This window comes from Arachis stenosperma, chromosome 4 (genome assembly GCF_014773155.1).
Source record: "Arachis stenosperma cultivar V10309 chromosome 4, arast.V10309.gnm1.PFL2, whole genome shotgun sequence".
Lineage (NCBI taxonomy): Eukaryota > Viridiplantae > Streptophyta > Magnoliopsida > Fabales > Fabaceae > Arachis > Arachis stenosperma.
The window spans coordinates 10,614,742-10,627,621 of record NC_080380.1 but is presented as its reverse complement, the minus strand read 5'-3'; the positions used below and the strand labels follow the sequence as shown (position 1 = coordinate 10,627,621).

Genomic DNA, 12,880 nt, shown 5'->3' with positions numbered 1-12,880 from the left:
AAATTTTTTTTTATATATTTTTTGTCATAGCCTTTAGGCCCAAACGGACACTTGGACCCAATGTTGGTAACCCTACCTATGACCTGTACCCGACTTCGCAAACCCACCTGAATCAGCCGTCTTTCCCAAATCCAATATCCAGTGATAAACTGATAATAGTTCAGAGTAAATAATTACATTTTTTGTTATTAGTTTTTTTAATGTTGTTGACTTTTATCTCTTTTAGTATATATAGAATTATAATTTCCCTCATATTTTGAGTGGAGAAGTTTAGGAGGCCAGCACTTTTCTTGAAATTTGGTCAGCACTTAACCATAAAAAAGAAAATGATTAATCCTACACTATTAAATGTCATCTCATACCATTAAAAATATTGATAATGACAAATTGATAACTAAACATCACAAATTCTGTTGGCCCTAACACTCCTCTTTTGAGTGTTCCTATTTCCTATCCTAGCATTGGAAATAGACACTCAATTCTGCCAAAGCATTAACGACAAGTCAAACAATAGTCCCACTACGTACTGTTTAGACAAAATGAACAATTGCAATCCAAGCAGGCCCAACAAGGTTCCATAATGAGCATTAATACAAATGATTTCTTAATAATTTGAAGTGCAGTTACTTCTCTCATATCATGTAAAAATTAATTTCTTCAAATCATTCTGGATAATCAGTAATATCAGTATTGTGTTACAAGATTTTCCATAGAATAAAATACAACTTAAAATTATTGAAAAACTTTTAAATGTAGTATTTTAATAATCTTTAACGGTTAATCTTAATTATAAAAAAATATATAATATATATAATTAAAATCAACGATAACAATTTATTGAAATACTGTTACACTTGAAAGCTTTCCAAATTATTTTTTGCTGAAAGTGGATAAAGGTAGTGGTATAGCAGCCATCGGCATGACAAGCCAGAGAGAAAGAGTAGCAGCCATTGAAACTGGAAAAGAGTATAGACCATAGTTGTAAAAACCGGACCGGACCGGCCGGTTCGACCAGAAAACCAGTGAACCGTTTAAGAAAATACATTGTGGGGAGTAGGAGTCAAACTTGGGCCCTTTGAATTGAAGACCAAGTTGACAACCACTGCACTAACTCATTTCTTTAGTCTTGTTAATACTTTTTATAATATATATTTCAATTTGTTATAACTAATACATATATATATATATATATACATGGAAATACTTAACTCAATATTTTTTAAATTAATTATTTTTTGATTGAAGTACAGATTAATTAATTTTAAAATAAAAAATAATAATGAATATAAAAATTAAATAAAAATTATTTATTCTGAGAAAAAAATTTATATAATTATTTAATTATATAAAAATATTTAGACTTTGAAATTATTCTTTGGATATAATTCATAGATTGTTATTCTTATTGTATCTAATTAAGATACTATATAGTAGTATGAACTAATTATATGTCTATTTTTGTATTAGTTATTTATAGAATTCGACTTAATTGTTCTTAAAATGTTAGTAAAAATATGTATTTCAAAATTTAATTTTAGGTTTTTGACTATTTTTATTTTTTATTTGCATAATACCGAGTCAACCGGTTCAACCAGTGACTCATCGGTTGACCCAGTGACCCAGTAACCTAATAACTTGACCGGTTCGATTACCGATTCGGTTCTGACAACTATGGTATAGACAACAGCCATGGAACTATGGAAGGGAGCATAAGGATCAATATTTCAGCCAGATTGGGCTAGCTTTGGGCTTCGCCCTTTTTGTCTGGTATTTAGGCAAAGCCGAAAACATGTGGATAATAATCTTCTAATATAAAAAATTTAAAAGGGTCATGATATAAGCTTTTCTTGAATGGGTACAACTGTAAAGAAAAATAAAAGTTGTAAACCTGTCCAGCTAGATCTACTGGCCCCCACGCATCTGCAGGCTAAAAGAACAACACAACAATCTCACCAAAAACTCATATATATATATATATATATATATATATTGAAGAGCAATGCTAGGGGCCAGTAATTTTTGTGATTGTTTGTCATCAACTAGCTATCAATGATGATTTGATAGTGTAAGATTGGTGTGAGATTTCATCCAATGGCTTACCTTTTTTTACTGGTTACATGCTGGCCAAAATTCAATAAAACTGCTGCTCCCTAAACTTTTCCTATATTGAAACACACATATTAGCCTAATTGAGGAATTTTTTTATAAATAAATAATTTAAACATTTTTTTATCCGTTTTAAATTACATATTTATGAATTTTCATTTTATTATATATTTCATTTACAATATAAACAAATTAATTATGAGCATATTTTGTTTACACTATAAAAAAAATATCGTTTACACTATAAATAAAATATGTAAAAATTTTAAATAGCGTATTATAAATGCACACGTAATACGTAGAAGTTGACGTTTACAGAAGAATTGCGTCGTTTCTTTTAGGTCACTCGATGGTTGGTTGAGATGGAATCGGATATTTCTTTATGGGTTATTTGAATGTTTTTTTGTGTTCATTCGAGTGTATCTTTTCTGTTTTGGTGAATGTTTTTTTTTCAATTTGAAAATAGAGGTTGTGTGTTGTGAAAGACGTAGAAAAATTGTTTAGTAAGATGTAGAAAAATCGCGCAGTTTCTTTTGAATCACTCGATATTTACCAGAGATGAAATTGGATGTTTTTTTGTGGCTCATTTAAATGTTGTTTGTGCTTTGGTGGACTTTTCTTTTGTATATAATCGGATGTTTTTTTTAAAAAAACTTAAATGTTTTCTTTTAAAAACAATCGGGCATTTTTTTTAGGTCGGACGGTTAGTCACGATCGACATCGAACATTCGATAGCACAGCGAAATGTGCTGCATAGACCATAGAGAGTCGTGCGGCTATGGGAGAGAGAACCAAGATGGTTTTTATTAAATTTCAATAAGTATGAGTGAAAGGTGAAAATAAAGTTACTTTTGCATAAGATTATAAGGTATTTTTTATTTAATTAGGCCTTTTGTTAGAGTTCATATTGTAGTTGAATGGAGTTGACCCATATTCTAATTACTTATCTAGCGAAATTATTTTTAATAATATATAAAATTGTTCCGTCTTTAAATTGTTCACACGTTTTGATACAGCTTACTATCATTTAGTGAACAATATAATGGGTCTTAGCAAATTAAAATAATTTATTATCATTTAAATACTAATATTATTTTACTTGGAAACTTAATAAAAAAGAGATAGACATCGACTTGGTTAAGAAATAAAAACATAAAAAGTTACAAAGGTAAATCTATTGTGATTTATTACTAAATAATTAGTATGAATATATACTATTATTAATTAAAGCGATATGATTGAATGCTTAATTCAATAAAATTTGAATTTTGTTCTGTGATGATTCTACTCAATTAACACGTTCTATAAAGTGCAGATATGATTCGTCATATATATATCCTTTTAGTCAATTCTATTAAATATCTTTCTAATTTTCAAATAAAGAAATCATTTATTATTTTATAATAAGACTTTAAGAGAATAGTTTTGTTTATTCTTTTATTTAAAATGATATCATTAATTCTATGAATTGGTACTTACGTTGTACTATATATTAGAATTAGAATCATAGACATAACATCTGAGATGTTCGATCATAAAACCATGGTATCATCACCAAGTTCTTCATACTTGTCAATTATAGTGCTTTTGTTATCAGTTTTATTGATAGATTCAGCTTCAATCGAAGAAAATTTTACCCAATGTCTAAGCTCATATTTTTCAAGTAATCCAACACAATTTTCTACAATAATTATCACTAGAAAAAACGAATCATTATTCACTAGCACTCTTTCTTCCACAGCACAAAACCTAAGATATTTGACACCTTCAACGCCAAAACCAGAGTTTATATTCACACCTTTGAATGAATCACATGTCCAAGCTGCAGTAATTTGCTCAAACAAATTGGGTATTCACATGAGAATACGAAGTGGCGGCCATGACTATGAAGGAGTCTCATATGTTTCTGAGATTGAAACTCCTTTCATAATCATTGATTTGGCTAAGCTTCGTACAATCAATGTAAACATAACAGACAATAGTGCCTGGGTTCAAGCAGGAGCCACAATCGGAGAAGTTTATTATAGAATATCAGAGAAAAGTGCAGTTCATGGATTCCCTGGAGGCATATGCACAAGCATAGGTGTTGGAGGGCACATTGCGGGAGGTGGATTCGGAGCCATGGTAAGGAAGTATGGGCTTGCAGCCGACAACGTCCTCGACGCAAAACTAGTTGATGCCAAAGGTAGATTACTTGACAGGGAAACCATGGGAGAAATCCTGTTTTGGGCCATTAAAGGAGGTGGAGGTGGAAACTTTGGGATCATTCTTTGGTGGAAGATAAAGCTTGTTCCTGTGCCAAAATCTGTGACCGTATTTACAGTTAGCAAGACAACAGAACAAGGCGCAGAAGACATTTTTAAGCAGTGGCAAGATGTGGCTCCAGCCGTTATTGACAATGATCTTTTCATAAGAGTCATCTTTCAACCAGTTACTGCTGCTAATAAAACTGGGAGAACCATCTCAACTTCTTACAATGCCCTCTTTCTCGGTGAGTCTCTTTAAAATGTGCAATGCATCCCCATTTCAATGTTTTCTATAAGATGAAAATTTAAGTAAAGTTGATAATTAAAAATTGTTAGACAAATCAGATATATCTAGCATATCTTAGATAGGAAAAAAAAATTTTAACACTTAAAGTGTAAATTGTCTCTTTTTTTTTCCAATCTTATAATGAAATTCTGAATCTTTTAAGATAAAGAATAGTTGAACTCTAAATTTTTAAGTCATAAAAGTTTTGATCCCCTATCATGATACTATTTATTTTAAAAGTTTAAAATATAAAGTAAAATATATGAATAGTTATATATCTAATATAAAACATCAAATTGTATTGTATTTAATGTTTGTATTTGTATTTTTACAACAAACGTAGGTGATACAAATAGACTCCTCAAAGTTATGCAACAGAACTTCCCAAAGTTAGGTTTGACGGAAAAAGATTGTTTGGAAATGAGTTGGATCAAATCTGTGCTCTATATTGCTGGCTATCCTAATGATACAAACCCTAATGTCCTGCTTCAAGGAAAATCAACATTCCAAAACTACTTCAAAGGCAAGTCAGATATTTTTTCAGGTCAAGTAGGCGCGTTTAAAGAGTTATCAAAAAGGTTGCTTCAAGAAGATGATCCCTTACTGATTTGGAACCCATTGGGTGGAGCATTGTTGGATCACAGTGTTTATGATTCGCCATTTTTTTATAGATCAGAATACGATTATCTGGTTGAGTACTTAACTTCGTGGCATAATGCATCTGAGGATGTATCAAAGCATTTAGATTGGATTAGGGAGATTTACAAGTACATGACCCCTCCTATGGATACTCAAAGCAGGGCAGCATATGTGAACTACAGAGATCTGGATTTAGGAGTGAACAAGAAGAATGCCACAAACTTTACAGAGGCAGCAGCATGGGGTAACGTATATTATGGAGTTAATAACTTCAAAAGCCTTGTGAAAATAAAGAGAAAAGTGGATCCTGAAAATGTTTTTAGACATGAACAAAGTATCCCAGTAGATCTATCAATCAAGGTTTAAAATGTTTAAAGCTAAGAGTTTGTTTTACTATTTTGAAAAATAAAAGAAGTTGTACGTAGATAATATTATGCATTAATAAATAAAAAGAGGAATACACACTCAATATATAGTTCCAATAATTTTCATTTCCAACTACTTTGGTCTCCATCTAATAATCCTTCTTTAAGAAAATTATTATTCTATTTATTATGAAAAAAAAACAGAACAATAAATATAATAAAATCTTGCTTTTTATTTTTACCTCGTATTTTTTTCATAAATTTTTGCGAATAGAAAATACTAAAAACAAAAATAAAAAATAAAAATAAAAATTAAACGCACTCTTAAATTATTTATTCTCAATTTTTCACATACATTTTCAGTAAAATATAAATTTTTTTCATATTTTTGTAGTTAACAGCGAAAATGGAGAAAAAAAAGTAAACAACATGTGATATATCCGTCAATTCAATCTTCTCATTATTTTTTTCTTTTTATCTTTTTCAATTAATCTCTATTATTAAGTCTAATATGCATCTGAGTCAATCTCATAATTCTATTTTTTAAATCTTTCTTAATTATTCCTTCGTTATTAACATTAATATACATCAAATTCAATCTCAATTTTTTTAAAAACAAATCTTGAATATATATATATATATATATATATCCTTCATATTTCTTTTTGAAAAAAAAAAAGATCTTAATACATCTGTTTCGAGAATTATCTAAAACGTTGATTTGGGTCCGAACATATGATCCAAAAATTTCTTATGAGGCAGCATCCGACTTGTTCTTACATCGAAGTGCCGCCATCCGAGTTCCTCGTGAGGAGGTAGGCGTGGTACCTGCAAAAGATTCTGATACTTAAATCAGTAAGAACTTTTGGCAGGTTTCTAGTAGATTAGAACGTAAATTATACCTGAAGGGTGTCAGGATATTTGTAGTAGAGTGTCAACCACCTTTGTTAGAGTAGTTCCACCTTCATTGCTGGATAACCGTTCCCTTTATCTTGCGAGTTTGTTGGAGTCTATCTTTTAGGAGAGATAGCGATAGCATGAGAGATTCAGGGAGATGGTTACTCACTTGGATAAGTAAACCGGTCCTTTGTTGGCACGTCCGACCTCTTTAAAGAGGCCGAGTGGGCCTCCTTTATGAATTGGACCCTTTATCCTTGTTAGGCCTCGCTTTATTTGTTTGGGACAAGGTATGAACAGTTTCCCTGTTTGAGTCCTGAGCTTTCAAGATGTCGAGCTCAAACAACTCGTGGTCTTGGCTTTGACGTTGGGTACTCGACGTGTGATGAGGGGATAATTTATACGCTTTTTGGCATTGTTTTCAGTATGTTTTTAGTAGATTTTAGTTAGTTTTTATTATATTTTTATTAGTTTTTATTTAAAATTCACTTTTCTGGACTTTACTATGAGTTTGTGTGTTTTTCTGTGATTTCAGGTATTTTCTGGCTGAAATTGAGAGACCTGAGCAAAAATCTGATTCAGAGGCTGAAAAAGGACTGCAGATGCTGTTGGATTCTGACCTCTCTGCACTCGAAGTGAATTTTCTGGAGTTACAGAAATCCAATTGGCTCGCTCTCAATTGCGTTGGAAAGTAGGCATCCTGGGCTTTCCAGCAATATATAATAGTCCATACTTTGCCCAAGAATTGATGGCTCAATGCGGCGTTCCAAATCAGCTTCAGAATTCCCGGCGTTTAACGCCGAAACTGGCACAAAAGTTGGAGTTAAACGCCCAAACTGGCACAAAAGCTGGCGTTTAACTCCAGAAAAAGTCTCTACACATGAAAGCTTCAATGCTCAGCCCAAGCACACACCAAGTGGACCCCGGAAGTGGATTTTTAAGTCATTTACTCATTCTTGTAAACCCTAGGTCACTAGTTCACTATAAATAGAACTTTTTGCTATTGTATCTTCACCTCATGACACATTACACGTTTATTATTGTATCTTCTACGGCATGAGTCTCTAAACCCTATGGTTGGGGGTGAGGAGCTCTGCCGTGTCTTGATGGATTAATGCAATTACTACTATTTTTCATTCAATCACGCTTGCTTTCATTCTAAGATACCACTTGTTCTTCAACCTGATGAATGTGATGATCTGTGACACTCATCATCATTCTCACCTATGAACGTGTGCCTGACAACCACCTCCGTTCTACTTTCGATTGAGTGTGTATCTCTTGGATTCCTTAATCAGAATCTTCGTGGTATAAGCTATAACCCATTGGCGGCCATTCTTGAGAATCCGGAAAGTCTAAACCTTGTCTGTGGTATTCCGAGTAGGATTCGAGGATTGAATGACTGTGACGAGCTTCAAACTCGCGAGTGTTGGGCGTTAGTGACAGACGCAAAAGAATCACTGGATTCTATTCCGGCATGATCGAGAACCGACAGATGATTAGCCGTGCTGTTACAAAGCGCGTTGAACATTTTCACTGAGAGGACGGGAGGTAGCCATTGACAACGGTGAGACCCAACATACAGCTTGCCATGGAAGGAGCCTTGCGTGCATGAAAAAGAAGACAGTAGGAAAGCAGAGATTCAGAAGATATAGCATCTCCAAAGCCTCAACCTATTCTCCATTACTGCAAAACAAGTATTTATTTCATGTTCTTTTACTTTTTACAATTAAATCTGAGAATTATTGATATCCTGACTAAGAGTTACAAGATAACCATAGCTTGCTTCAAGCCGACAATCTTCGTGGGATCGACCCTTACTCACGTAAGGTATTACTTGGACGACCCAGTGCACTTGCTGGTTAGTTGTGCGAAATTGCAAAAGTGTGATTGTGATTTCGTGCACCAAGTTTTTGGCGCTGTTGCCGGGGATTGTTCGAGTTTGGACAACTGACGGTTTATCTTATTGCTTAGATTAGGAATATTTTATTTTCGTTGGTTTAGAGTCTTTGATTTGAGTCTAGTTTCATATTTTAAGTTTGGTGTCAATTGCATGCTTTTATTTTCTTTTAATTTTTCGAATTTGCATGTTTGTAGTCCCTTCTTGATCTTTAAAAATTTCTAAGTTTGGTGTCTTCTTTGTGTTTTCCTTTAATTTTTCGAAAATTTGTGTTGGATTTTCTTAAAATTTTAAGTTTGGTGTCTTTTGTGCTTCTATTTACTTAAAAATTTTTAAAAAACTTGTTCTTGGTGTTCATCTTGAACTTCAAAGTGTTCTTGGTGACATTCAAAGTTTTCTTGTTTGTTCTCTTTGTTTTGATCTAAAATTTCTAAGTTTAGTGTCACTTGGTTGTTTTTCTCTTTCCTCATTAAAATTCAAAAATAAAAAAAATATCATTTCCTTGTTTTACTCATAATTTTCGAAATTTTGCATTCATTTTCAAAATCATATCTTTTTTTTAGTCAAGTCCAAGTTCTAATTTCAAAAATTGATTTTTTTAAATCTTTTTCAAAAATCAAATCTTTTTAATTTCTTCAATCATATCCTTTCAATCATTTTTTTTATTGCAATCATATCTTTTTCAAAATAATTTTCAATCATATCTTTTTAATTGCTAATTCCAAAATCTTTTTAATTAATTAATTAATTTAGTTTTCAATTTGCGTTGATTTTATTTTCTTTTAGTTTTTGAAATTTTATTTTATTTTCCACTTATTCTATTTTATTATTTTCGGTCACATTTAATTAAATAAAAAAATAAAAATAAAATAATATCCGCATCATCTCCCTTTCTCCATCATGGATCTAAGTGGAATTGGGCAGTCCAGAAGGACTCTGGGGTCATATGCTAACCCCATTACAGCTGCATATGGGAGTAGCATCTGTATACCTCCCATTAAAGCAAGCAGCTTTGAACTAAATCCTCAACTGATTATCATGGTGCAGCAAAATTGCCAGTATTCTGGTCTTCCACAGGAAGAACCTACAGAGTTTCTGGCACAGTTCTTACAAATTGCTGACACAGTACGTGATAAAGAGGTGGATCAGGATGTCTACAGATTATTACTGTTTCCATTTGCTGTAAAAGATCAAGCTAAGAGGTGGTTGAATAACCAACCCACAGCAAGCATAAAAACATGGAGACAGTTATTAGACAAATTCCTGAATCAATTTTACCCTCCAAAAAGGATGACACAGCTAAGGCTGGACATCCAAGGCTTTGAACAAGAGGATAATGAATCCCTTTATAATGCCTTGGAGAGGTACAGAGGTATGCTAAGAAAATGCCCCTCTGAAATGTTTTCAGAGTGGGTACAATTAGACATCTTCTACTATGGGCTTACAGAAAAAGCTCAGATGTCTCTAGACCACTCAGCTGGTGGATCTATACATATGAGGAAGACGATTGAAGAGGCTCAAGAGCTCATAGATACTGTTGCTAGAAATCAACATCTATACTCAAGCAGTGAGTCCTCTACAAAAGAAGAAGCTATGGCAGTAACTACTGATCCTAATCCTCAAGAACAAATTGTTGAGCTTAATCAGCAATTACTCCTGATGACAAAATAGTTAGCAGAATTTAAAGAGATGCTCCAAGAAACCAAAATTGCTAACAAGAATATAGAATCACAGTTAAATCAGACAAAACAGCAGCTATCTAAACAGATAACAGAAGAATGTCAAGCAGTTCAACTAAGGAGTGGGAAGACATTGAATAATTCAGCTCAAAGTGGCAAAAAGCCAAGAAAGGAACAACTGACAGAGGATAACCAAACCACTACCCAAAATCCCTCTGAGGACAGTAAGAGCCCAGAGAGGAATGATTCTGGCGTTCAAACGCCAGAAAAGGGTAAGAAAGTGGCGTTAAACGCCCAATGGGTAGCCAAGTCTGGCGTTCAAACGCCACAAAAGGGTCAGACACTTGCAAGTGCTGATAATAACCCCTTTAAGCAGGCTTCTCCAACCACTTCTGTAGAAAATAAACCTGCAGCAACTAAGGTTGAAGAGTATAAAGCCAAGATGCCTTATCCTCAGAAACTCCGCCAAGCGGAACAAGATAAACAATTTGCCCGCTTTGCAGACTATCTCAGGACTCTTGAAATAAAGATTCTGTTTGCAGAGGCACTTGAGCAAATACCCTCTTATGCTAAGTTCATGAAAGAGATCTTAAGTCATAAGAAGGATTGGAGAGAAACTGAAAAAGTCTTTCTCACTGAAGAATGCAATGCAGTCATTTTAAAAAGCTTACCAAAGAAGCTTAAAGATCCTGGAAGCTTTATGATACCATGCACATTAGAGGGTACTTGTACCAAGAAAGCTCTATGTGATCTTGGGGCAAGTATCAACCTAATACCTGCATCCACTATCAGAAAGCTTGGCTTGGCTGAAGAAGTCAAACCAACCCGAATATGCCTCCAACTTGCTGATGGCTCCATTAAATATCCATCAGGCGTAATTGAGGACATGATTGTCAAGGTTGGGCCATTTGCCTTTCCCACTGACTTTTTAGAGTTGGAAATGGAGGAGCACAAGAGTGCAACTCTCATTCTAGGAAGACCTTTCCTAGCAACTGGACGAACCCTCATTGACGTCCAAAAAGGGGAATTGACCCTGAGAGTCAATGAGGATGAGTTTAAGTTGAATGTTGTCAAAGCTATGCAGCATCCAGACACCCCAAATGATTGCATGAGCGCTGATATCATTGACTCTTTGGTGGAGGAGGTCAATATGACTGAAAGTCTCGAATCAAAACTAGAGGACATCTTTAAAGATGTTCAGCCTGAGGAATCAGAGGAAATAAAAGAACCTCTAAAAATCCCTCAGGAAGAGAATAAGCCTCCTAAACCCGAGCTCAAACCACTACCACCATCCCTGAAATATGCATTTCTGGGAGAGGGTGACACTTTTCCAGTGATCATAAGCTCTGCTTTAAATCCATAGGAAGAGAAAGCACTAATTGAAGTGCTAAGGACACACAAGACAGCTCTTGGGTAGTCCATAGGTGATCTTAAGGGCATTAGCCCAGCAAGATGCATGCACAAGATCCTATTGGAGGAAGATGCTAAGCCAGTGATTCAACCACAGAGGCGGCTAAATCCAGCCATGAAGGAGGTGGTGCAGAAAGAGGTCACTAAGTTACTAGAGGCTGGGATTATTTATCCTATTTCTGATAGCCCCTGGGTGAGCCCTGTACACGTTGTCCCAAAGAAGGGAGGCATGACAGTGGTTCATAATGAAAAGAATGAATTGGTTCCTACAAGAACAGTTACAGGGTGGTGTATGTGTATTGACTACAGAAGGCTCAATACAGCCACCAGGAAGGATCATTTTCCTTTACCATTCATAGACCAGATGCTAGAGAGACTAGCAGGTCATGAATATTATTGCTTTTTGGATGGCTATTCAGGTTACAACCAAATTGCAGTAGATCCTCAGGACCAAGAGAAAACAGCATTCACATGTCCTTCTGGAGTGTTTGCCTACAGAAGGATGCCTTTTGGTCTGTGTAATGCACCTGCAACCTTTCAGAGGTGCATGCTCTCTATCTTCTCAGATATGGTAGAGAAATTTCTGGAAGTCTTCATGGATGACTTTTCAGTATTTGGAGACTCATTCAGCTCCTGCCTTAACCATCTAGCACTTGTTCTGAAAAGATGCCAAGAGACCAACCTAGTTTTAAACTCGGAAAAATGTCACTTTATGGTGACTAAAGGGATTGTCCTTGGGCATAAAATTTCAAACAAGGGAATAGAGGTGGATCAAGTTAAAGTTGAAGTAATTGAAAAATTACTACCACCTACCAATGTTAAGGCAATCAGAAGCTTCCTGGGGCATGCAGGATTCTACAGAAGGTTTATAAAGGATTTTTCAAAAATTGCAAAACTTCTGAGTAATCTGCTAGCTGCGGACACGCCATTTATCTTTGATAAGGAGTGTCTGCAGGCATTTGACCTTCTGAAAGCTAAGCTGATCACAGCACCAGTTATCTCTGCACTAGACTGGACACTGCCATTCGAACTAATGTGTGATGCTAGTGACCATGCCATTGGTGCAGTATTGGGACAGAGGCACAACAAGAAACTACATGTCATTTATTATGGTAGCCGTATTCTAAATGACGCACAGAAGAATTACACAACCATAGAAAAAGAGTTACTTGCAGTGGTTTATGCCATTGACAAGTTTAGATCCTATTTAGTAGGGTCAAAAGTGATTGTATACACTGACCATGCTACTCTTAAATATTTACTCACAAAGCAGGATTCAAAATCCAGGCTCAAAAGATGGGTGTTGCTTCTGCAAGAGTTTGATATAGAAATAAGAGACAGAAAGGAGACAG

General features: G+C 34.6%; 1 protein-coding gene across 1 annotated transcript; it reads left to right on the top strand.

The window, feature by feature from the left end:
* The first annotated feature begins 3,563 nt into the window (after positions 1 to 3,563).
* LOC130976991 (berberine bridge enzyme-like 13) lies at positions 3,564 to 5,821 on the top strand. The gene is made up of 2 exons (XM_057901980.1): positions 3,564 to 4,597; positions 4,982 to 5,821. Exons 1-2 carry the CDS (start codon positions 3,631 to 3,633, stop codon positions 5,641 to 5,643), a joined length of 1,629 nt encoding a protein of 542 aa, XP_057757963.1. The 5' UTR covers positions 3,564 to 3,630; the 3' UTR covers positions 5,644 to 5,821.
* The last annotated feature ends 7,059 nt before the right edge of the window (positions 5,822 to 12,880 follow it).

Excerpts from the sequence above, each read along its gene's own strand:
- LOC130976991 (XM_057901980.1), top strand. The coding sequence starts at position 3,631 with ATGTTCGATCATAAAACCATGGTATCATCACCAAGTTCTTCATACTTG. Across the intron at positions 4,598-4,981 it reads TTACAATGCCCTCTTTCTCG|GTGATACAAATAGACTCCTC; the intron begins GTGAGTCTCTTT and ends CAACAAACGTAG.